The 23859-nt window shown below is 45.9% G+C and overlaps 1 protein-coding gene across 7 annotated transcripts in view; it reads right to left on the reverse strand.

Annotated features, from left to right (window-relative positions):
* The window catches only part of arhgap21a (Rho GTPase activating protein 21a), a 306788-nt gene that overhangs the window by 86416 nt on the left and 196513 nt on the right, over nucleotides 1–23859 (reverse strand). For all 7 annotated transcript variants that reach the window (XM_070881436.1, XM_070881434.1, XM_070881435.1 and 4 more), the window contains one exon: nucleotides 13668–13722. In XM_070881436.1, coding sequence (XP_070737537.1) covers nucleotides 13668–13722 — 55 coding nt within the window. The remainder of the gene's footprint in view (nucleotides 1–13667; nucleotides 13723–23859) is intronic.

Raw genomic sequence — 23859 nt, forward strand, 5'->3', positions numbered from 1 at the left:
TCCCTGCTATGTGATTCCTTTCATTTCTTACATATTTTCTTCAATAACTGATTGAAACAGACTATGGATTGCAGATTCATCTTCGACAGTCGTACAGTGAGTTTAAGAACTTGTTACTGCGAGAACAATTTATTTAATTTATTGTTATCTTGCATGGTGCATCACATATATTTTGCTGAATAGGAATTAAGAGCATACACAGTTAATAGAAGCTTTCATTATGGAGATGATTATGTGTTTGAGAGTTCCAGGCTAACAGGCATATTAGTATTCTTTTTCTATTGAGAAATGAGGATAAAAGGAAAGATCCGTAGTGCATGACATCACCAAGGTTGAATAGAGTAATAATAGGCCTAAGTTTGCGGTTATGGCGAAAACGGCGCACCTCCGAGACTTACGTGACCTGCCTGGGCTCGAAGGTGCGCTGGAATATTCTGCAGCAATTCTCCGGTCCTCCTGGACCGTGGCGTGCCGCAGCGTAGTCTCCCTGCGGCTGAGCAAGCCGATCGCAGCCTGCAGGGGGGCGAGGCTAGGGATCAGCCTTCTTGTCAGTGCCGGCAGCGTTGCGCAGGCGCGTTGGAGCATGTGCGCCTGCGCAATGACTCAGCAGGGCGATTTTCCCCTAGTCTATGTTTCAATGGTGTGGGTACCGGGGAGGGATGGAGGAGTGTGGGATGGAGGAGTGTGGGAGGGGGGCACTGGGGAGGTGATCGGTGGAGGGGGGAGCGCGGCAAAGGACGGAAGGGGAGCGTGGGTTGGGGGGGCACTCAAAATGATCGAACGGCCGGAGGAGAGAGCAGTGGTGCCACCACCAACCCCCCCAACCCCGACCAACCACACAACCCACCCCGACCAACTACCTCCCCCGCCACCCACCCCCCCCCGCACACACACAACCCACACACACACACACACACACACACAAACCCCCCCCACACACAACCCCCTCCACACACACAACCCCCCCCCACACACACACACCCACCACACCCCCCCCACACACACACACACCACACCCCCCCCACACACACACACAACCCCCACACGCACCCCCCCCCCCCACGCGCACACCCCCCCCCCCACACACACACACACACAACCCCCACACGCACCCCCCCCCCCACGCGCACACACCCCCCCCACGCGCACACACCCACACACACCCCCCCCCACAAACACACAAACCCCCACACACACCCCCCCCCACACGCGCACACCCCCCCCCACACGCGCACACCCCCCCCACGTGCACACACCCCCCCCCACGCGCACACACACAGCCCCCACCCACACCCCCCCCACACACACCCCCCCGCCACCCCCCATCCCCTACACAAACCCCCCCCACCCCCCACACACACCCCCCTGCCACACCCCATCCCCCACACACACCCCTGCCACACCCCATCCCCCGTACACACCCCCTGCCACACCCCATCCCCCCCACACACCCTGCCACACCCCCCCCTCCCTCCTACTCCCCACACACCACCCCCCTCCTACCCCCCACACACACCCCTCCACACAAACACCCCCCTGCCACACCCCACCACCCAGAAACACTCACACCCCCACACAACCCTCCCCCTACACCCACTTCCCACACGTCCCCTCCTCCCCCCACACACACCTCCCCCCTCCCCCCACACACACCTCCCCCCCCCCCACACACACCTCCCCCCTCCCCCCACACACACCCCCACCCTCTTCCCACACATTCCCCCCCCCCGCCCCCGTTGTGATGTTGATGTGTCCTTTGTGTTTAATGCTTCCCACCCGCCGTCTCTGGCTGTGCCTGCACTAAACTTAACTCTAGGTAAGGTTTTTCAGAACTTACAAAAGTGGACACTTTACTGCCGAAACTTGCAAAACAGGACTGAGTAGCTGGACACACCCCCTTTTGAAAAAAAAATACCTTACCTAAAACCAACCTAAACTAACTGACTAGAACTGGAGCAAACTAATATCCAAGAATTGCAATTTCTAATATACTCCAAACTAAACTAGTTGCTCCAAAAAACTAGGAGCAACTTCTCCCGAAACTTGGGCCCAATGAAAATGAAGTAAATCAGAGGGAAGTGACCGAGTTTTAAACATTTAAATTATAGAAGACAGGAAACTACCGACTGGATTTTCGACTTGAGATTTCGGGGTGGTAATGGCGGCCCTGATACCATCTGGAAAAAGTTTGCGCCCTAGTCTACAAAATTCAGCAAAAAAATGGGGTTCCATGATCGGGGGCGCAAAATCAGGCGTTACACAAGGAAGTTTTTGCACCCCAGCCAAAAATAGTGGTGTTAAAAAAGTTTTGTTGATTTAAGGAACTTCATTGTTGTTCAGTGCCCTGCAACATAACGTTGTATATTGTATATTGTATGGTTTTATTCTGGTGGAGGGAGTTTCTGTTACTTGGTTGCAGTAAAATTTATGATTCATCCTTTGCTATTGGTGTCTTGTGTATCATTCCAACGTTCACCGGAGATGTCCTTTTATGGGAGCACATAATGTATCCAGTATAAGCTCCATCCCTTAGTTTCCTCCATTTAGGAGAGCCAGTCCATTACGAGCTGGCAATGTGCGACTCTTGGTCCGGCAGCATCACCACGTTACCTCCCCTGTGGATGGTATGGCTATCCAATGGGGACCTTGCCAGGCTCCTCTTCGTCGTCCTTCTCCTCCTGAGGTGGACATGCAATCCCCACTGGCAATGCCTGGCTCCTCATGATGGCCAAGTTGTGCAACATGCAGCACACCACAATGAATTCGGATACCTGTTGAGGGGAGTATTGAAGGCTGCCTCCAGAGCGGTCCAGGCATAGGGCTGCCTGTAAGAGATGGCATATCTCTGTCAGCACTTCCTTTCAGAAGCACAGTCTTCTAACACACTGCTCATCAGAAAGTTGGAGATATTAAGGGGGAGACGGAAACAAAAGACAGAAAAGAGATGAGTAAAAGTGGAGGGCAAAGAAACCAAAGGCAAGAAACAAAAAGGGCCACTGAATATAAAAGGGCTGCAGGAGGGGTAAAAACTAAAAATCATGGTTTAAAAAGTAGGATAAAAACACTCTACCTAAATGCACGCAGCATTAGAAATAAAGTAAATGAGTTGACGGCACAAATCATTACAAATGGGTATGATTTGGTGGCCATTACAGAGACATGGTTGCAAGGTGGCCAGGACTGGGAATTAAACGTACAGGGGTATCTGACGATTCGGAAAGATAGGCAGGAAGGGAAGGGAGGTGGGGTAGCTCTGTTAATAAGGGATGATATCAGGGCAGTTGTGAGGGATGATATTGGCTCCAATGAACAAAATGTTGAATCATTGTGGGTGGAGATTAGAGATAGTAAGGGGAAAAAGTCACTGGTCGGCGTAGTTTATAGGCCCCCAAATAATAACTTCATGGTGGGGCGGGCAATAATCAAGGGAATAATGGAGGCATGTGAAAAAGGAACGGCAGTAGTTATGGGGGATTTTAACCTACATATCAATTGGTCAAATCAAATCGCACGGGGTAGCCTGGAGGAGGAATTCATAGAATGCATACGGGATTGTTTCTTAGAACAGTATGTAACAGAGCCTACAAGGGAGCAAGCCATTTTGGATCTGGTCCTGTGTAACGAGACAGGAAAAATAAACGATCTCCTCGTAAAAGATCCTCTCAGAATGAGTGATCACAATATGGTTGAATTTGTAATACAGATTGAGGATGAGGAAGTTGTGTCAGAAACGAGCGTACTATGCTTAAACAAAGGGGACTACAGTGGGATGAGGGCAGAGTTGGCTAAAGTAGACTGGAAACAAGGACTAAACGGTGGCACAATTGAGGAACAGTGGAGGACTTTTAAGGAGCTCTTTCAAAATGCGCAACAAAAATATATTCCAGTGAAAAAGAAGGGCGGCAAGAGAAGAGATAACCAGCCGTGGATAACCAAGGAAATAAAGGAAAGTATCAAATCAAAGACCAATGTGTATAAGGTGGCCAAGGTTAGTGGGAAACTAGAGGATTGGGAAGATTTTAAGCAACAGCAAAGAATGACTAAAAAAGCAATAAAGAAAGGGAAGATAGATTACGAAGGTAAACTTGCGCAAAACATAAAAACAGATAGTAAAAGCTTTTACAGATATATAAAACGGAAAAGAGTGACTAAAGTAAATGTTGGTCCCTTAGAAGATGAAAAGGGGGATTTAATAATGGGAAATGTGGAAATGGCTGAGACCTTAAACAATTATTTTGCTTCCGTCTTCACAGTGGAAGACACAAAAACCATGCCAAAAATTGCTGGTCATAGGAATGTGGGAAGGGAGGTCCTTGAGATGATCACTATCACTAGGGAGGTAGTGCTGGACAGACTAATGGGATTGAAGGTAGACAAGTCCCCTGGTCCTGATGAAATGCATCCCAGGGTATTAAAAGAGATGGCGGAAGTTGTAGCAGATGCATTTGTTATAATCTACCAAAATTCTCTGGACTCTGGGGAGGTACCAGCGGATTGGAGAGCAGCTAATGTAACGCCTCTGTTTAAAAAAGGGGGCAGACAAAAGGCAGTTAACTATAGGCCGGTTAGTTTAACATCTGTAGTGGGGAAAATGCTTGAAACTATCATTAAGGAAGAAATAGCGGGACATCTGGATAGGAATAGTGCAATCAAGCAGACGCAGCATGGATTCATGAAAGGGAAATCATGTTTAACTAACTTTCTGGAATTCTTTGAGGATATAACGAGCATGGTGGATAGAGGTGTACCGATGGATGTGGTGTATTTAGATTTCCAAAAGGCATTCGATAAGGTGCCACACAAAAGGTTACTGCAGAAGATAAAGGTACGCGGAGTCAGAGGAAATGTATTAGCATGGATAGAGAATTGGCTGGCAAACAGAAAGCAGAGAGTCGGGATAAATGGGTCCTTTTCCGGTTGGAAATCAGTGGTTAGTGGTGTGCCACAGGGATCAGTGCTGGGACCACAACTGTTTACGATATACATAGATGACCTAGAGGAGGGGACAGAGTGTAGTGCAACAAAATTTGCAGATGACACTAAGATTAGTGGGAAAGCGGGTTGTGTAGAGGACTCAGAGGCTACAAGGAGATTTGGATAGGTTAAGCGAATGGGCTAAGGTTTGGCAGATGGAATACAATGTCGGAAAGTGTGAGGTCATCCACCTTGGGGAAAAAAAACAGTAAAAGGGAATATTATTTGAATGGGAAGAAATTACAACATGCTGTGGTGCAGAGGGACCTGGGGGTCCTTGTGCATGAATCCCAAAAGGTTAGTTTGCAGGTGCAGCAGGTAATCAGGAAGGCAAATGGAATGTTGGCCTTCATTGCGAAAGGGATGGAGTACAAAAGCAGGGAGGTGTTGCTGCAACTGTATAAGGTATTGGTAAGGCCGCACCTTGGGTCACCTTACTTAAGGAAGGATATACTAGCTTTGGAAGGGGTACAGAGACGATTCACTAGGCTGATTTGAGAAATGAGGGGGTTAACTTATGATGATAGATTGAGTAGACTGGGTCTTTACTCCTTGGAGTTCAGAAGGATGAGGGGTGATCTTATAGAAACATTTAAAATCATGAAAGGGATAGACAAGATAGAGGCAGAGAGGTTGTTTCCATTGGTGGGGGAGACTAGAACTAGGGGGCACACCCTCAAAATACGGAGGAGCCAATTTAAAACCGAGTTGAGAAGGAATTTCTTCTCCCAGAGGGTTGTGAATCTGTGGAATTCTCTGCCCAAGGAAGCAGTTGAGGCTGGCTCATTGAATGTTTTCAAGTCAAAGATAGATAGATTTTTAAGCAATAAGGGAATTAAGGGTTATGGGGAGAGGGCGGGTAAGTGGAGCTGAGTCCACGGCCAGATCAGCCATGATCTTATTGAATGGCGGAGCAGGTTCGAGGGGCTAGATGGCCTACTCCTGTTCCTAATTCCTATGTTCCTATTAGCGTTGGTGCCTGTAAACCCATGGGGGGTAAGCCCTCCTCCCCAGACATCTTCAGCTTCTCCTCATCCATGGGCCAACATGGCCAAGACCCCATCTTCTAGCTTGATGCTGCCTGGCAATAGCATGGAGCATGTTGTGCTTGCGAACAAGTAATGCCCCCTTTACATTTTTCACATTCACCCTGTAAGGGCACTGTAATGGCAGATAAAAGTGCCGTTTGTAAGTCGGAGCTTCACGCAGCATGATATGCATAACTGTTGCAGTCAATGTGATCTACAATGTAGGATCCTCATCCTTCCATTTAAAAATGCTGCTAATACTGCCTGCCGCACCCTAGGAACGCCTGGTTTTTCAGACGTTTAATGGGGGAGCATTAAATGAGGTGTTAGGGCTTAATTTTGCATCCGCGGCGTTAGTGGAGTGTTGCATGGCGATTGACGTCATGATCTCAGTGAAACTGTAGGGCGGGGCGATAAGTTTTTGCACCGCCGTAAACCATGAGCCGAATTTGCCGGCCAGGCAGTAAAAGCTGGACGCCCGCCGTTACGCCTCCGGGGTGCTAAGCGGCGTAGGCGAGCTGAAAATTCAGCCCAATGAATGGATCAAGAGTTCCAGAGTTTCAAGGTCCTTGGAATGAAAGGAGACTGTGATGAGCCTTGATTCCAACATAATGCAGATGAAGTGAGGACATGGGCCTTCCAAAGTGATAAAACTCTCCAGGAGAAAAAAGGACTCAAATGAATAAACTAAGCTTCCTGAAGACGGCGTTAACAACAGAGATGTGGGAGTTCCATTTGAAATCAGAACAGATGGTGAGGAGAAGATTGGCAATAGGTGAGGCATTAGCTCTCGAATGAAAGAGATAAGCAATTATGTTTTTGCAGACATGTAAACTGAAGCAAATTGCTGATTGTGAAGCAGAATAATTACCAGAAAAGTGGATATGGTCGGATGATGAGCAGAAAGGTGTCAAAGATGTAGAGTGGGAGAGAAGTTACAATCTGGAAATGCAGAGAGACTCGAGTTAAAGAATGAAAAGATCATAAAGAATGATTGGAGAAGAAACTAAGTTATCCATGAACATATACTTAATGGGAGACAATTATGATTTCTTTAAAAGTGCACAGAAAGTTGTTGAGGCCAGTTGGTTATATATATATATATATAACTTCTGCACCTACTTTCTATGTTTCTATTTCAGACCCTGTCAAGTTATTGGAGAGGCATAGCTTTAATGTCCTTTCTATAATGGGGCACCCAACATTGCACATAATACGCAAACCCAAGCCTTTGTTACCAATCAGGGGTGTCCAAAATGTATATGGTTATGCGAACAAATCTGTGACACGAATAATGCTGTGTTTATATTATAGTGTTAGAGCTGGAGACAAAAAGACTTTTCAGGCTAGTATTAGGATGGCTGGATAGATGCTTCAAATGTGTGAATGTTTTGGTTTCCTGTGGATGTTATAGAAGCATGGAGGCCCGACCTGCGTGAGAACACCAGAGGCAGGTCGGGGCCATAAAAGGAGTGGCGTGGAGGCCCCTTCAGGGAGCATCGCGAGCTGGTGCAGGAGGGCAATGGCAGCGAAGAGTGCTGTCGTCCAGGTCGGTGATTGGAGCGTGGGCAGGTACAGCAAGAACGGCGAGGTCGAAGCGAAGGAGCGGCGAGAGAATCTAGAGGGACATGATCGGGGCCCAGGGGAGGCGTGAGTTCAGAGCCAGGTGCACAGGGGCAGCACGGGCCAACCCACTCTGCGATATGTGTGTGCACTAGGTCCATGCAGTAGAGCTGGTCTCCAGTCGTCTTGGGTAATCCTTGCCACTGGACCAAGACCGAGCTCAGTCAAGCTCGTGTGTTGGCTGGTGTGTAACGGCCACACAGAGGCATCTTCCATCCTTCAGGATGTAGTTTGGGTCCTTCATTGAAACACCTCTGAACTCATCCTTTTTTGGCGTGGAAGCAAGTCATCCTTGTTTCGAGAGACCGCCTATGATAGCATTCTGCACTGTGACAGCAATTATCTTTAAATTTTTAATTTAACCAACTACGCTCTATATTATGAATAACAATCAAGTTATAATGCTACGGTGGGAACTGGAGTTAGCTGAACAGAACTGCTTGCAAAAATAAGTAAAAGTTAATTAGTATAAAAAGACAGCATGGAAGGAAGTTGGGGAAGTTAACGTAAACATGAAGTCGTTTTTTAGGTCGTAAAGCAGGTAATGACCGATTGAAGTACGACAGCTGTGGCTTTGGGCCTCATGGTTGAAGTACTGGGCCAAGCCTTGTGCTAATTATACCAGAGAGAATAGGGAAATAAGACACAAATTCCAATGAAGTAACCCTGGGAAAGTATAAACAGGAAAGACGTGAACAAGATCATAAGACATAGGGAGGGCTTTGATTCAAGAATTGTGACAAAGAACTTGAAGCCCCATTGGGTATTGAGTTTATAGGGGAATCTTTGTGGGCCAAAAGGTCTCATCAATATCCCATTTCAGGCCCACCCCTAAAAATAGAATCAAAGTAACCTCCTGAGAGTTGTCCTCACAGAGAGTGAAGGGAACAACCAGAAGTTGGGTTGGTCGAACACTCTTCGAGAATAATCCCATGCTTACCGAAGGAGGCTATAGACAAAAGGAAAAGGAAGAGAGGCCACAAGCCAGAGAACTACTCACGTGCGCCAGCCATTTGTCCGATCGGATCGGTACCAGCTACTTGTCACGATCGTATGTTTTTGCTGTATAACTAGTGTCTGATTAAATACAATATACCCACCATATTGGTTTACAGTCGATCCTGATTATTAAAGTGACCAGAGATAGCCATACATTGGTTATATCTAACACCCTGCCGTGTACAGATTTATTACTTCTTTACTCTTGTATTCCGTTCCCCCATGTATAAAACCCAAAATGCTACTGATCTTTATTATGACTTTATCTACCTGTGCCTGCACTTTCACAAAATTGTGTGTTTGAACCCCTTGGTGTCTGTTCATCCACACTCTTCTGCATCTTCCCATTGAATTTATACCTGTACTGCCATTCCTTGTTTTCCTCCCAAAATGTATTACTTCACACTTCCCCATATTAAATTGTATCTGCCAACTGTTTTCCCGTCTATGTTCTCCTATAATCTTTTACAGTCCTCCTCAGTTTTCCAAATCTCCTACTTTTGTGCCAGTGCAAATTTCAATATTGGGCTCCCTATGCCAATCATTGATCTATTGCAAAATAAAGCAGACCCAGCGCTGATCCCTGGGCTGCATCAATTCCAATCTTTCCCCAATCCGAACATGGTTCACCAAAGTGTTAAAGAGCCAGATATACACAACAGTCAATACTATACCAGAAATCATACTGACAATAGCAAATTATGAACAAGTGGATCATTTATTTTTCTTCCTAACTTTAAAACATGCTGATGCAAGGGCAATAGTTCAATAATTTGAAGGATACGCGGAATAATCTCTCTTAGGAATAGGATGAACATAAGCAAATTTCCAAGAAAGAAAGGTATTCTAATAGAGATTGAAGAGCTAGCAAAGAAGAAGGACTTGCATTTATATCACACGTTTCAAGACCACTGGACGTCTCAAAGCGCTTTACAGCCAATTAAGTATTTTTGGAGTGCAGTCACTGTTGTAATGTAGGAAATGCGGCAGCCAATTTTCACACAGCAAGCTCCCACAAACAGCAATGTGATAATGACCAGATAATCTGCTTTTGTTATGTTGATTGAGGGATAAATATTGGGCAGGACACCGGGGATAACTCCCCTGCTCTTCTTCGAAATAGTGCCATGGGATCTTTTACATTCACTTGAGAGGGCAGATGGGGCCTCGGTTTAACATCTCATCCGAAAGATCAGAGAAAGGTCAGAGCCAGACATCACAAGGATGATAGGTGGGATTACTGGAGGATCCAACAGACCCAGGAGAATAGAATTGAGAAATAGAAATCGGCTCTTTACTAACATCAATGAGAGTACAGTTAGAGGAAAAAGAGTGAGCCATAAAGTCAGATTTCTCTTTAGAAAAGATGTCAACTTTACTATCGGGACAGAAGACAGGCAGAAAGGAGGATTCATAGGAATTCTGAGAGATGGCTTTGGCAAAATAACAGAAGTAGTGTTTGCTGGAGAAGGGAAGAAGACAGTAGTTGATGTTTCTTTTCAATAAAGTTCCATCAGGCAACTAGATTACATTTACTGAGGTTATTAACAGAGATAAAGTGAGTTTGGGCTGCTTCAAACTGATCAAGAAATGACAGGCATCACCGAACCAAGAAGTTACAGTGATTGGAACAGGCCAGCAATGAGGAAGCCAAGAACCAGTGCAAGAGCTGGAACTGGAAATGAAGAATGATCTATGAAATCAGCGGAATCACCCATGCCAATCAAGGGTTGGCTGCTTGATGAGTTGTTTATGGTCATCAGGATAGCACTACTGCTCCAGAAGATAGTGGATGCATTGACCTCTGAGGCACTGGCATATGAGCTGAAGTATGGTAGTATAGGGCACATCACCGACTGGTTGCAGATCACTCCTTTTTGTTCCAATAACTGAGATTTGGGATTGTTTGGAGGAACAACAACAACTTATATTTAACGTACTAATGCTTGAGATGAACTTCTGAATTTATAGAACGTATTGAGAAAACCAATTTTTCGGTCAGTGTCCCACATCCTATGAGCAGAAAGAAAGCCCTATTCAGTCAACAACTCACAGCCAAGCTGACGACTTCTAACAAACCGGAGCTGCAGAGTGTCCATAGTGCCTGGTCTGCCCTCAAGTCCACCATAACTAGCACGTGAAGAGACTCTTTGTTACTCTACCAGAAAACATCAAGACTGGTTCAATGAGAACAACCAGGAGATCCAGGAGCTAATAAACCATAAACGCAGGACATTCATGAATTGGAAACATCATCACAACTCGAGAGAAAGAAAACAGACCCACAGACAACTGAAGGCCGAGGCGCAACAAAAAACTTGTGACCTAAAGAACAGATGGTGGGTGGAAAGAGCGCAGGAGATCAGCAACTAGCCGACAATCACGACGTGTGTAGATTTATTAGCGCAATCAAGACCATCTACAGCCCAACCACTCAAGATCCTATTCCACTGAGAGCTAAAAACGATGAGGTGCTCATCGAGGACAGAGAGGCAGTCAGTGCCCACTGGAAGGAGCACTTCGAAGATCTCCTGAACTAAGACTCCGTCTTTGACGCGAGTATGCTTGACTACTTCCCACAGCATGCTACCTGCCATCATCTCGGCACAATACCAGCCCAGCATGTGGTTCAAAAGGCCATCTGACAGCTGAAAAACAACAAGGCCTCAGGAGCAGATGGAATCTCCACCGAAGTACTAAAGCATGGCGGAGAAGTACTCTTGGCGCGAATCCATCACCTCATCTCTCTTATCTGGAAGGAGGAGAGCATGCCAGGGAATTTCAGAGATGCCTTATCGTGACTATCTTCACGACAGGTGACAAGTCCGATTGTGGTAATTACAGAGGAGTTTCCCTGCTGTCTGCCACAGGGAAAGTTATCGCAAGAATCTTCCTCAATCGTCTCCTCCCAGTGGCTGAAGAGCTTCTCCCAGTCACAATGCAGACTCTGTCCATTAAGAGGCACAACAGACATGATTTTCACCACACGACAAATCCAAGAAAAATGTAGGGAGCAGCATCAACCTCTGTACATGGCCTTCTTTGACCTCACAAAGGCCTTCGACTTTGTCAACCGAGAAGGAATATGGAGTGTCCTCCTCAAATTCGGCTGTCCTCAAAAATTGTCACTAACCTCCGCCTGCTTCACGATAACATGCAAGCCGTGATCCTTACCAACAGATCTACCACAGACCCAATACAAGAGGAGACTGGGGTCAAGCAAAGCTGTGTCATTGCACCAAAGCTCCTCTCAATCTTTCTCACTGCAACGTTTCATCTCACTTTTAACAAGTTCCCTGCTGGAGTGGAGCTAATGTACAGGATGAACAGGAAATTGTTCAACCTCCATCACCTCCAGTTCAGAACCAAGGTTGTTCCAACCTCTGTCATTGAATTACAGCATGCAGACGACGCTTGCGTTTGTGCACACTTGGAGGCCGAACTCCACATCATCGTTGACACCTTCACTGCAGTGTAGGAGAGACTGGGCCTTACATTAAACATCCATAAGGCAAAGGTTCCCTACCAACCTGCCCCCGCCAAACAGTACTGCCCCCGATTATCAAGATCCATGACGTGAGCTTCGACAGTGTGGAATACTTTCCATACCTTGGGAGCATTCTGTCAGCGAGGGCAGACATCAATAATGAAATCCAACACCATCTTCAGTGTGCCAGTGCCGCCTTCGGTCGCCTGAGGAAAAGAGTGTTTGAAGACCAAGATCTCAAACCCAGCACCAAGCTCATGGTCTACAGAGCAGTAGTGATACCCATCATCCTATATGCTTCAGAGATGTGGACAATGTACAGCAGATACCTCAAAGCACTGGAGAAGTACCACCAACGCTGCCTCCACAAAATTTTGCAAATCCATTGGCAGGATAGGTGTACCAACGTGATATCTCTCTCAGGCCAACATCCCCAGCATCGAAGCATTGATCACGCTCAAACAGCTCCGATGGACGGCCACATTGTCCGCATGCCTGATACAAGACTCCCAAAAAAAGCACCCTACTCCGAGCTCCGTCACGGCAAGCAAGTTCCAGGCGGGCAGAGAAAATGCTTCAAGGACACCCTCAAAGCCTCCTTGAAAAAAGGTAACACTCTACCAATTCTTGGGAATCCCTGACCCAAGACCACTCAGAGTGGAGGAGAAGCATTTGAGAAGGCGGTGAACACTTCAGAGTCTCTTCATCGTCGCACACAGAAGCCAAGCACAAACAGCGGAAGGAGCGTAAGACAAATCAAGCACCCACCCACCCCTTCAACCACCACCTGCCCCACCTGTGACAGAGTCTATATAGATCCATATTGGACTCATTAGTCACCTTAGGGAATAAAGGGTTATGGAGAGCGGGCAGGGAAGTGGAGCTGAGTCCATGATCAGATCAGCCATGATCTTAGTAAATGGCGGAGCAGGTTCGAGGGGTCAAATGGCCTACTCCTGCTCCTATTTCTTATGTTCGTAATAATCTACCAAGTGAAGCATTAGAAGTAAAAACATTAGGGTATTCAAAATATAATATGCCACAGTTGGCATTTGGGGAACATTTTTTGTTAGGTTTAAGTTGAGTCCAGCAGCTGGAGTTGAAAACAGGTGGGTCAGGAAGCTCTGAGCCAGCAAACTAGCTGTTCCAATTTAATCTGATCTTGCCAGAAAGAAGCAAATCAGAGGGGATCAGAGAAAAAAGTACTGGCAGCCCCAATTCCTTCTAGTCCCCCATTATTCACAAAATGTTTGGAGTGATTGAGGACACAGATAATGATAGCACGGAAAATTAGTTTCTGTGTACAACATTTCAGATATAACTTTAGAGAAAGTTTCACCACAACTGGAATATAAAGCTGAACTCTGGATATCTAAATACAGACAATACCTAAGATAGCTAAAGATGAATATTAGATGTTAAACTTGAGCTTCAAAATAGCCCAGCTATGACCAAAAATCTTAATAACCTGCTTATACTGACATCTGTAAAACAGATTGATCTACTTTCAACAAACTCCACCTTGCAAGCAACAAGTTAAACACTATAAAACTTACCAGCTGCAGGATGTCTTCATCTTTTGGCATAACACAAAGCTCCAGCACAGAGTCACTGTAAAAACAGGATAAACAGATGTATTCATTACCTATGTTTGCCATCAACAACTACACGATGTTAGGCAGCCTAATAGCTAAACGTGTGGAAATTTGAGTCCAAGTCTTACCTTTCAGATTCAATCTGCTCAACTGGCAGTCACTATCTGGGCTCCTAAATGGAACACCTTTTGGAAGCAAGTGTCCCACCATGGGGAAAAGAAAGCTCACATAGCTTTCTCTCATCTATGCTCACTGAACTGGTATTTCCCCTTAGAAAGTCAAGGAAGCATGATATAACGACAGCAAAGGTTGTTGATATACTGTCACAAGGCTGTGTTAAAGTATAAATTGGGGAGGGGGGGGGTTGGATTTCAGTCAGAAGGTTGTGGGTTCAAGTCCCACTCGAGACTCGAGTGCAAAATCTAGGCCGACACTCCAGTGCAGTACTGAGGGAGTACTGCACTGTTGGATGTGATGTTAGAGGACCTGCCTGCCCTCTTAGGTGGATATATACAATCCCACGGCATTATTCTAAGAAGAACAGGGAAGTTCTCCCAATTTCCTGGCCAATATTTATCCCTCAACCAATATCACTATAACAGATTATCTGGTCATTGATCAGATTGCCATTTGTGGGGTCTTGCTGTGTGTAAACTCAAGCTGTGTTTCTTACTGTACAACAATAACTACACTTCAAAAGTACTTAATTGGCTGTAAAGTGCTTTGGAACATCCTGAGATCATGACAGGCACTATATGAATGCAAATTATTTTTCTAATTTTTAATCCCTTGCTAGTTTTAAAGTTGAGAATACAACTTTAAAACTAAAGAAACAAGATGGTATGCAAGATGTTAACCATTGGGGTTAAATATCTAGTATTTTGCATTACTGACTATGGCAGAGCGGTTTACCAGCACTTTGGTAGCACTGCTGAATACACGGGGCTTTGACAGTACTGCAGTAGGGTTATTGGGGTTTGGCATCATGGTGGAGGGTGGATCTGGGGTTCGGCAGACTGAAGGGTAGAAAGAGATGTTTAGCTCACTAGTGGATCCCTGGTATCTCAGGAATAGTGGTAGGACATGGGCTTGACAGCAATGAGTGAGGTGGGGTGAGGGTTCGAGGTGTGATGACACCAGTTTACAACTTTGTAATCACTGCAAACAATGAATTTGGCATTTGACCATGTAAAACTGTTGCGATCGATCTGGCCGTGGAGAGAATGTTGGTACAAATTCACATCCCACCCCTTTGGTGTTGCCTCTACTTTTAAAAGAAAGCAAATTTCATATGTTGTTACACAATGATTAAAATGTAACTACTGCATACCAGAACAGTGTTCATGAAGAACCAGAGTACCATGTTAATGAAAAATATATTGAAATATGTAATTTTTATGCTCATAGCATTTTCAGCTCTCCTTTGAAATGGGAATTCCACTATGGAGTAATTTTTGGCAATAAGGTTCTGGTCCCATTCATCGCACTAGAGATGACTGATTCAACCAAATAATATCCTTCTTTAGGTTGTAAGAAGACTACGTCATGGTAGTCAAGCACATGATACAGCAGATTTTTTTTCCTATGATTATGGTTCCCTTCCGAAATCTCTTCACTGCTCCACCTCCATCTCCTCCTTAAAATCCATCTTTTTGTCCAAGCGTTTAGCCACCTTCCCAATATCTCCTTCTCTGTCGTCCCATTTTTTTGGATTATGCCTCTGCGCAATGCTTTGGAACATTTTTCTATATTAAAAGCGCTATTTAAATGCAAGTTGTTGATTCCAATTTTTCTACATTTCTGCACAGCTCTAAATAAAAATAAAATCTCCATACAATGCTTTGGGGGAAGGAATAGCCAATGATGAAAACATTACAGGAATTCTCTCCGATCTCACTCTCCTTCCAAGAAAATTGACACAATTACAAGCTGCATCATTTTGTACTGAAACCTGGTTTGCCACAAAAATTGTCACATTTAAAGTTTCACTGCAGATGTTGGCTACTTTAGGAATGGAACCATGCTGTCATATTTGACCCCGAGATAAGCTTCGACCACATATTCCGCCATCATGAAGACTGCCTATTTCCACTTCCGGAACATCACCCGACTCCGCCCCTGCCATAGCTCATCTGCTGCTGAGACCCTCATCTATGCCTTTGTCACCTTTAGACTTGACTATACCAATACACTCCTGGTTGGCATCCCACGTTCTACCCTCCGTAAACTTGAGGTAATCTAAAACTCTGCTGCCTGTGTCCTAACTCACACCAAGTCCCATTCACCCATCATCCTTGTGCTGGCTGACCTACTTTGGCTCCCGGTTAAGCAACATTTCGATTTTAAAATTCTCATCCTTGTTTTCAAATCCTTCCACGTCTCTTCCTTTCTCTGTAATCTCATCCATCCCCACAACCCTCAGATATCTGCGCTCCTCTAATTCTGCTCTCTTGAGCAAGTTTGCAGATGACACTAAACTGGGTGGCGGTGTGAGCTATGAGGAGGACGCTAAGAAGCTGCAGGGTGACTTGGACAGGTTAGGTGAGTGGGCAAATATATGGCAGATGCAGTATAATGTGGATAAATGTGAGGTTATCCACTTTGGGGACAAAAAAAATCGAAGGCAAAATATTATCTGAATGGTGGCAGATTAGGAAAAGGGGAGGTGCAACGAGACCTGGGTGTCATGGTTCATCAGTCATTGAAAGTTGGCATGTAGGTACAACTGGCGGTGGAGAAGGCAAATGGCATGTTGGCCTTCATAGCTAGGGGATTTGAGTATAGGAACAGGGAGGTCATACTGCAGTTGTACAGGGCCTTGATGAGGCCTCACCTGGAATATTGTGTTCAGTTTTGGTCTCCTAATCTGAGGAAGGACATTCTTGCTATTGAGGGAGTGCAGCGAAGGTTCACCAGACTGATTCCCGGGATGGCTGGACTGACATATGAGGAGAGACTGGATCGACTGGGCCTTTATACACTGGAGTTTAGAAAGATGAGAGCGGATTTCATAGAAACATAAGATTCTGACAGGACTGGATAGATTAGATGCGGAAAGAATGTTCCCGAAGTTGGGGAAGTCCAGAACCAGGGGACACAGTCTAAGGATAAGGGATAGGCCATTTAGGACTGAAATAAGGAGAAACCTCTTCACTCAGAGAGTTGTTAACCTATGGAATTCCCTGCCGCAGAGTGTTGTTGATGCCAGTTCATTGGATATATTCAAGAGGGAGTTAGATATGGCCCTTACGGCTAAAGGGATCAAGGAGTATGGAGAGAAAGCAGGAAAGGGTTACTGAGGGAATGATCAGCCATGATCTTATTGAATGGTGGTGCAGGCTCGAAGGGCCAAATGGCCTACTCCTGCACCTATTTTCTACGTTTCTATACCTAGTTTTAATTTCTCCACCATTCGCAGCCTTGCTTCAGCTGCCAATGCTGTAAGCTCTGGAATTCCCTCCTTCAACCTCTTTTTTCTCCTAGCCTGAGGATTGGGAGGATTTTAGAATTCAGTAAAGGAGGACCAAGACATTGATAAAGAGAAATAAAATAGAATTAGAGAGTAAACTAGCGAGAGACATAAAAACAGACTATAAAAGCTTCTATAGGTATGTAAAAAAGGAAAGATTAGTGAAAGTAAATATGGGTCCCTTATAGGCTGAGACAGGAGAAAGTATAATGTGGAATAAGGAAATGGCAGAGAAATCAAATAAATACTTTGTGGTCAGTCTTCATGGAAGAAGACGCAAAAATCTTCCCGTAAATAGTGGGGAACCATGGGTCTAGCAAGAATGAGGAGGAACTGAAAGAAATTAGTATTAGTAAAAAAAAAGTAGTACTGGAGAAATTAATGGGACTGATGGCCTACATCTTTAAAAGAGGTAGCTATGGAGATAGTAGATGCAATGGTTGTCATTTTTCAAAATTCCATAGTTTCTAGAACAGTTCCCACGGATTGGAAGGTAGCAAATGCAATCCCACTATTTAAGGAGGGAGAGAGAAAATGGGAACTGCAGACCAGTTAGCCGGACATCAGTAGTAGGGAAAATGCTTTAATCTATTATTAAAGGACATGGTAACAGGGCACTTAGAAAATAATATGATTGGGCAGAATCAATATAGATTTCTGAAAGGGAAATTATGTTTGACAAATCTTTTTTTGAGGTTGTAACTAGCAGAATAGACAAGAGGGAACCAGTGGATGTGGTGTATTTGGATTTTCAGAAGGCATTCGATAAGGTGCCATAAAACAGGTTATTCAACAAAATTAAGACTCTTCGGACTGGGGGTAATATACTGGCATGGATTGAGGATTGGTTATCGGACAGAAAACAGAGAGTAGGATAAAATGGGTCATTTCAGGTTGTAACTAGTGGAGTACCGCAAGGATCAGTGCTGGGGCATCAGCTATTCACAGTCTATAGCAATGATTTGGATAAGAGGACCAAATATAATATATCCAAGTTTGCTGATGATACAAAGCTAGGTGGGAATGTAAGTTGTGATGGGGGATGCAAAGAGGCTTCATGGGGACATAGACAGGTTAAGTGAGTGAGCAAGAAATGGCAAATGGAATATAGGGCCCGGACTTGGTCAAGGTTCCGCCCACAGCCGGCGAAATAACGTTTTTTTTTGTCGATTCCTCCGGTCTCGCCCATCTGCTGCCCGCTGGGAGATTCCTTGCGGAGGTTTCTCAGGTGCTGCTTGCTGCCACCCACGCTGGAGGCTGGAAATTCGGGATTTTCTTCAGGCACCATGGACGAAGATTGCCCTACTGCCCACCAGAAGGACCGCTGGCAAAAAGCTGGTCTGAGCTGGCTGAGAGCTGGCTCCCTGAGCAGGGAGAATCGCTCAGTGCGCTGCAGCGCTTCACATCCTGGGTATTGTGCACATGCAGCAGCATTAACAGTGGCGCAGAAAAAGTAATGTGATGGACCTCTAGCTGCACAGAGTTGAGATATGTAATTCCAGATTAGACCGTTGAAGGGAAAGTATGGTAGAGAAAGCGGCAATGAACGTTGAAAGATTCAGTGGAGATGCTCTACAAGTTAAACAGTTAATTCAGAGATCATGGTCCAGAACTTAAAGAAGGGTAACTTTGAAGGTATGAGGCGTGAATTGGCTAGGATAGATTGGCGAATGATACTTAAGGGGTTGACTGTGGATGGGCAATGGCAGACATTTAGAGACCGCATGGATGAACTACAACAATTGTACATTCCTGTCTGGCGTAAAAATAAAAAAGGGAAGGTGGCTCAACCGTGACTATCAAGGGAAATAAGGGATAGTATTAAAGCCAAGGAAGTGGCATACAAATTGGCCAGAAATAGCAGCGAACCCGGAGATTGGGAGAAATTTAGAACTCAGCAGAGGAGGACCAAGGGTTTGATTAGGGCAGGGAAAATGGAGTATGAGAAGAAGCTTGCAGGGAACATTAAGACGGATTGCAAAAGTTTCTATAGATATATAAAGAGAAAAAGGTTAGTAAAGACAAACGTAGAGCCCCTGCAGTCAGAATCAGGGGAAGTCATAACGGGGAACAAAGAAATGGCGGACCAATTGAACAAGTACTTTGGTTCGGTATTCACTAAGGAGGACACTAACAACCTTCCGGATATAAAAGGGGTCAGAGAGTCTAGTAAGAAGGAGGAACTGAGGGAAATCCTTATTAGTCGGGAAATTGTGTTGGGGAAATTGATGGGACTGAAGGCCGATAAATCCCCAGGGCCTGATGGACTGCATCCCAGAGTACTTAAGGAGGTGGCCTTGGAAATAGCGGATGCATTGACAGTCATTTTCCAACATTCCATTGACTCTGGATCAGTTCCTATCGAGTGGAGGGTAGCCAATGTAACCTCACTTTTTAAAAAAGGAGGGAGAGAGAAAACAGGGAATTATGGACCGGTCAGCCTGACATCGGTAGTGGGTAAAATGATGGAATCAATTATTAAGGATGTCATAGCAGCGCATTTGGAAAGAGGTGACATGATAGGTCCAAGTCAGCATGGATTTGTGAAAGGGAAATCATGCTTGACAAATCTTCTGGAATTTTTTGAGGATGTTTCCAGTAGAGTGGACAAGGGAGAACCAGTTGATGTGGTATATTTGGACTTTCAGAAGGCTTTCGACAAGGTCCCACACAAGAGATTAATGTGCAAAGTTAAAGCACATGGGATTGGGGGTAGTGTGCTGACATGGATTGAGAACTGGTTGTCAGACAGGAAGCAAAGAGTAGGAGTAAATGGGTACTTTTCAGAATGGCAGGCAGTGACTAGTGGGGTACTGCAAGGTTCTGTGCTGGGGCCCCAGCTGTTTACACTGTACATTAATGATTTAGACGAGGGGATTAAATGTAGTATCTCCAAATTTGCGGATGACACTAAGTTGGGTGGCAGTGTGAGCTGCGAGGAGGATGCTATGAGGCTGCAGAGCGACTTGGATCGGTTAGGTGTGTGGGCAAATGCATGGCAAATGAAGTATAATGTGGATAAATGTGAGGTTATCCACTTTGGTGGTAAAAACAGAGAGACAGACTATTATCTGAATGGTGATAGATTAGGAAAAGGGGAGGTGCAACGAGACCTGGGTGTCATGGTACATCAGTCATTGAAGGTTGGCATGCAGGTACAGCAGGCGGTTAAGAAAGCAAATGGCATGTTGGCCTTCATAGCGAGGGGATTTGAGTACAGGGGCAGGGAGGTGTTGCTATAGTTGTACAGGGCCTTGGTGAGGCCACACCTGGAGTATTGTGTACAGTTTTGGTCTCCTAACCTGAGGAAGGACATTCTTGCTATTGAGGGAGTGCAGCGAAGGTTCACCAGACTGATTCCCGGGATGGCGGGACTGACCTATCAAGAAAGACTGGATCAACTGGGCTTGTATTCACTGGAGTTCAGAAGAATGAGAGGGGACCTCATAGAAACGTTTAAAATTCTGATGGGTTTAGACAGGTTAGATGCAGGAAGAATGTTCCCAATGTTGGGGAAGTCCAGAACCAGGGGTCACATGGATAAGGGGTAAGCCATTTAGGACCGAGATGAGGAGAAACTTCTTCACCCACAGAGTGGTGAACCTGTGGAATTCTCTACCACAAAGTTGTTGAGGCCAATTCACTAAATATATTCAAAAAGGAGTTAGATGTAGTCCTTACTACTAGGGGGATCAAGGGGTATGGCGAGAAAGCAGGAATGGGGTACTGAAGTTGCATGTTCAGCCATGAACTCATTGAATGGCGGTGCAGGCTAGAAGGGCCGAATAGCCTACTCCTGCACCTATTTTCTATGTTTCTATGTTCTAAGAGTCTTGAAACCATTTCAGGCGGAAGATTTTGAGTGACAGATTGTGACTGGGCATATGGAATGATCTTAGGTCAGAGAAAACGGGCGAGAGTTAGAATATGTAAAGCTCTGGCAGGCCTCGTCATGTGATAGTGAGAACAGCATGACATGAGGTATGGAAGACGTAAAAAAAAACATATAATGGACTGCAATTTCACTGATCCACATGTCATCTTAGGGATCCCACCACGCGATGTTTGGCATGAGAAAATGTTGGGTGAAGTGTAAGCCTTAATGTGTGCACTGCAAGTAGTTTAACTGATCGTCATTGAATGAAAGCCTTCCTGCATTGGTGACCCTTACTTGTGGTGAGATGGCCCGATGGAAGGATCAATTATACAGTAGAATCATAGGTGGAGGGCAAGATATCCCTCATACAGCAGAACACCAGAGGGAGAGCTGTGTTTTTCTCAGAAGGCACCACACATTATGTAAAAATGAGACACTGACCAAGAGTGGGTGAACAAAATGTGAATTTATTGAAAAGTGCAGCATTCCAAAAGTGACAGATCATAACATTAACGAGCATATACACCACTTTCGATGTGAGGCTCATCGTCCTCTTCTTTGCTCCGTCTTCAACACGACGTGCCGTACCCCTGCCCCTCACCGCCTCTGCTTTATCAGGTTGTGCAGGAGGGTAGCTGGACCTCTGCAGATGAGTCCGTCTTGGCAAAAAGGTAGGGGGTGTGATTGATGGAGCCGGCATGTCCGGCTCCTCGGGATTTGTGTGCCTCGAGGTTGCAGGCTCGGAGGCTTGCATGACCTGGCCAGAAGCCATCGCTTGCCTCAACAGACTCTGTTACGCTCCACTGCACTAATGAGTTGCTCCATGCTGTCAGTATGATGTTGAGCAAATGTCGCGATGCTGGCAGCTAACCCAGCCGTGGTCTGCAGCAGATCGCGACCTAGCTTGGCGCTCGTCCTCGATAGCTGGACTATCTCGTTAATGGCCACGAGCCGTCCTGCATCCTCAGGTGATTGTTGGGTCTGTGTGGGTGAATGCACCGTGGTTGATTTAACACGGCAACCTCTGCACTTGCCAGCTCTTGTTTCTGGTTCGTCCAGTTCAAACCCCATGAATTCTGACTCCGACGCCGAGGCTCTCCGGACAGGTGGCACACATGTCAGGAGGCTGATGTCTTTCTCTTGCAGCTCCTTGAGCCCAATTGGCTCTACTACAGGCCCTTCTCCCTCCTCGGCTTCCTGACTCTGGCTGGTAGACATTGGTGCGATGGACATGAGAGATCTTGGGGAGGGGCGGGGGGGACGGGGACGGGGGTTGGATGAATGAGCCGCTGTCTTGGGCTGGTGACAACCTGGGAGGGAGAACCTGGGATAACACTTCTCCTTTATGTGCCCGAAGTGGATGGTATGCATTGCTCGTTGCTGACCGACTCGTTGCTGGGGTTTGGGGTTGGTCAGGATGACATTTGAGCCGTCCAATCTCACATTGTGCCATCAAGGAGTTCCATCGCTATTTGACACACCAAGAATGGCCGACAAAATGTGTATGAAAACGCTTTTGACTTAAGATTGCATGACCTTTCATGACATGAGTGTCACGCACACTGGAGATTAGTTTAACCTTACCGTGCTCTATAACGGGATCTGCATCACCCTTTGTGGTTGCATGCCGTTGCTCACCCACCAATGCCGAGGCACACTCCTCCAGGCTGCTCAACTCTGACCTCTGCTGGGCCTTCTCCTATGGCTCTAAGGCTTGCTGACTTGGATGTCTTTTTCTTCTGTGGAAAGAAACGCTGCAGCCTTGACCCCTTTTGCTCACGCGCCACACACACACACAGACACTTCTGGCACAGAACCTTTTGGAGTTGTACGGGAGGGTTCCATTAAATGGTTACTCACTCTTGCTGGAGCCAACACATCGTTCCAACGTTTCCTATATTGGTCTCCATCCCACGCAATGTTGCCCATTGAGGATACGGCCTCACCAATCTCACTCCAGATGCATCTGTATTGGGGTGGTGGAGGCTTTCCACGACCGTCTCAGGTGAGGTTTTTATACCTGCGTTCCACCTCTGATACAAACTCCTCCAGTTCTTCTTCATTAAACCAGGGAGCTCTGGGCCTGGTTTTAACAGTCTTCCTTGAAGCTTTTTGTCCACTCATTTTAATTGCCTAGATGAATGGCTGCTGAATACTTTGTTGCTCTCTATTCCCAACACTCACCCCTCTCTGACTGGCAGGTGCAAAGGAATGATGATCATTTAAGTGCATGCGCAGATGTCCCATCAGCCTGATTCACCTCAACAACCTCCCCCCCCTGCCCCAAGTCTCACGCATGCACGGTGCACGGCCTTCGAATTCTTCTGAATTGAGAGGCCTGCACATACCGCCCATTGCAGCCGCCATCCGCGCTCCCGGCTGCCGACTCCCGCTGCCTGCCGCTGCCACAACTGCGGTGAAACTCATTCCAGACTGGCCCCAGCGGCAGCGGGCAGAGAAAAAGTATGTGCCGCTCGGGGACCGCCAAGAAGTGGGCGGGCCTTAGAGTCGACCAAGTTCGGGCCTATAATGTGGAGAAATGTGAAGTAATCCACTTTGGTAGGAAAAATAGTAAAGCAGAGTATGTTTTAAATGGTGAGAGATTGGGCAATGTTGGTGTTCAGAGGAACCTGGGTGTCCTTGTACACAAATCACTGAAAGTTAACATGCAGGTACAGCAAGCAATTAAGAAAGTAAATAGTATATTGGCCTTTATTACAAGAAGATTTCAGTATAAGAGTAAAGATGTAACTGCTATTATAAAGGGCCCTGGGGAGAGCACACCTGGAGTATTGTGTACAGTTTTG

Source organism: Pristiophorus japonicus, chromosome 5 (assembly GCF_044704955.1).
Source record: "Pristiophorus japonicus isolate sPriJap1 chromosome 5, sPriJap1.hap1, whole genome shotgun sequence".
Classification (NCBI taxonomy): Eukaryota; Metazoa; Chordata; class Chondrichthyes; family Pristiophoridae; genus Pristiophorus; species Pristiophorus japonicus.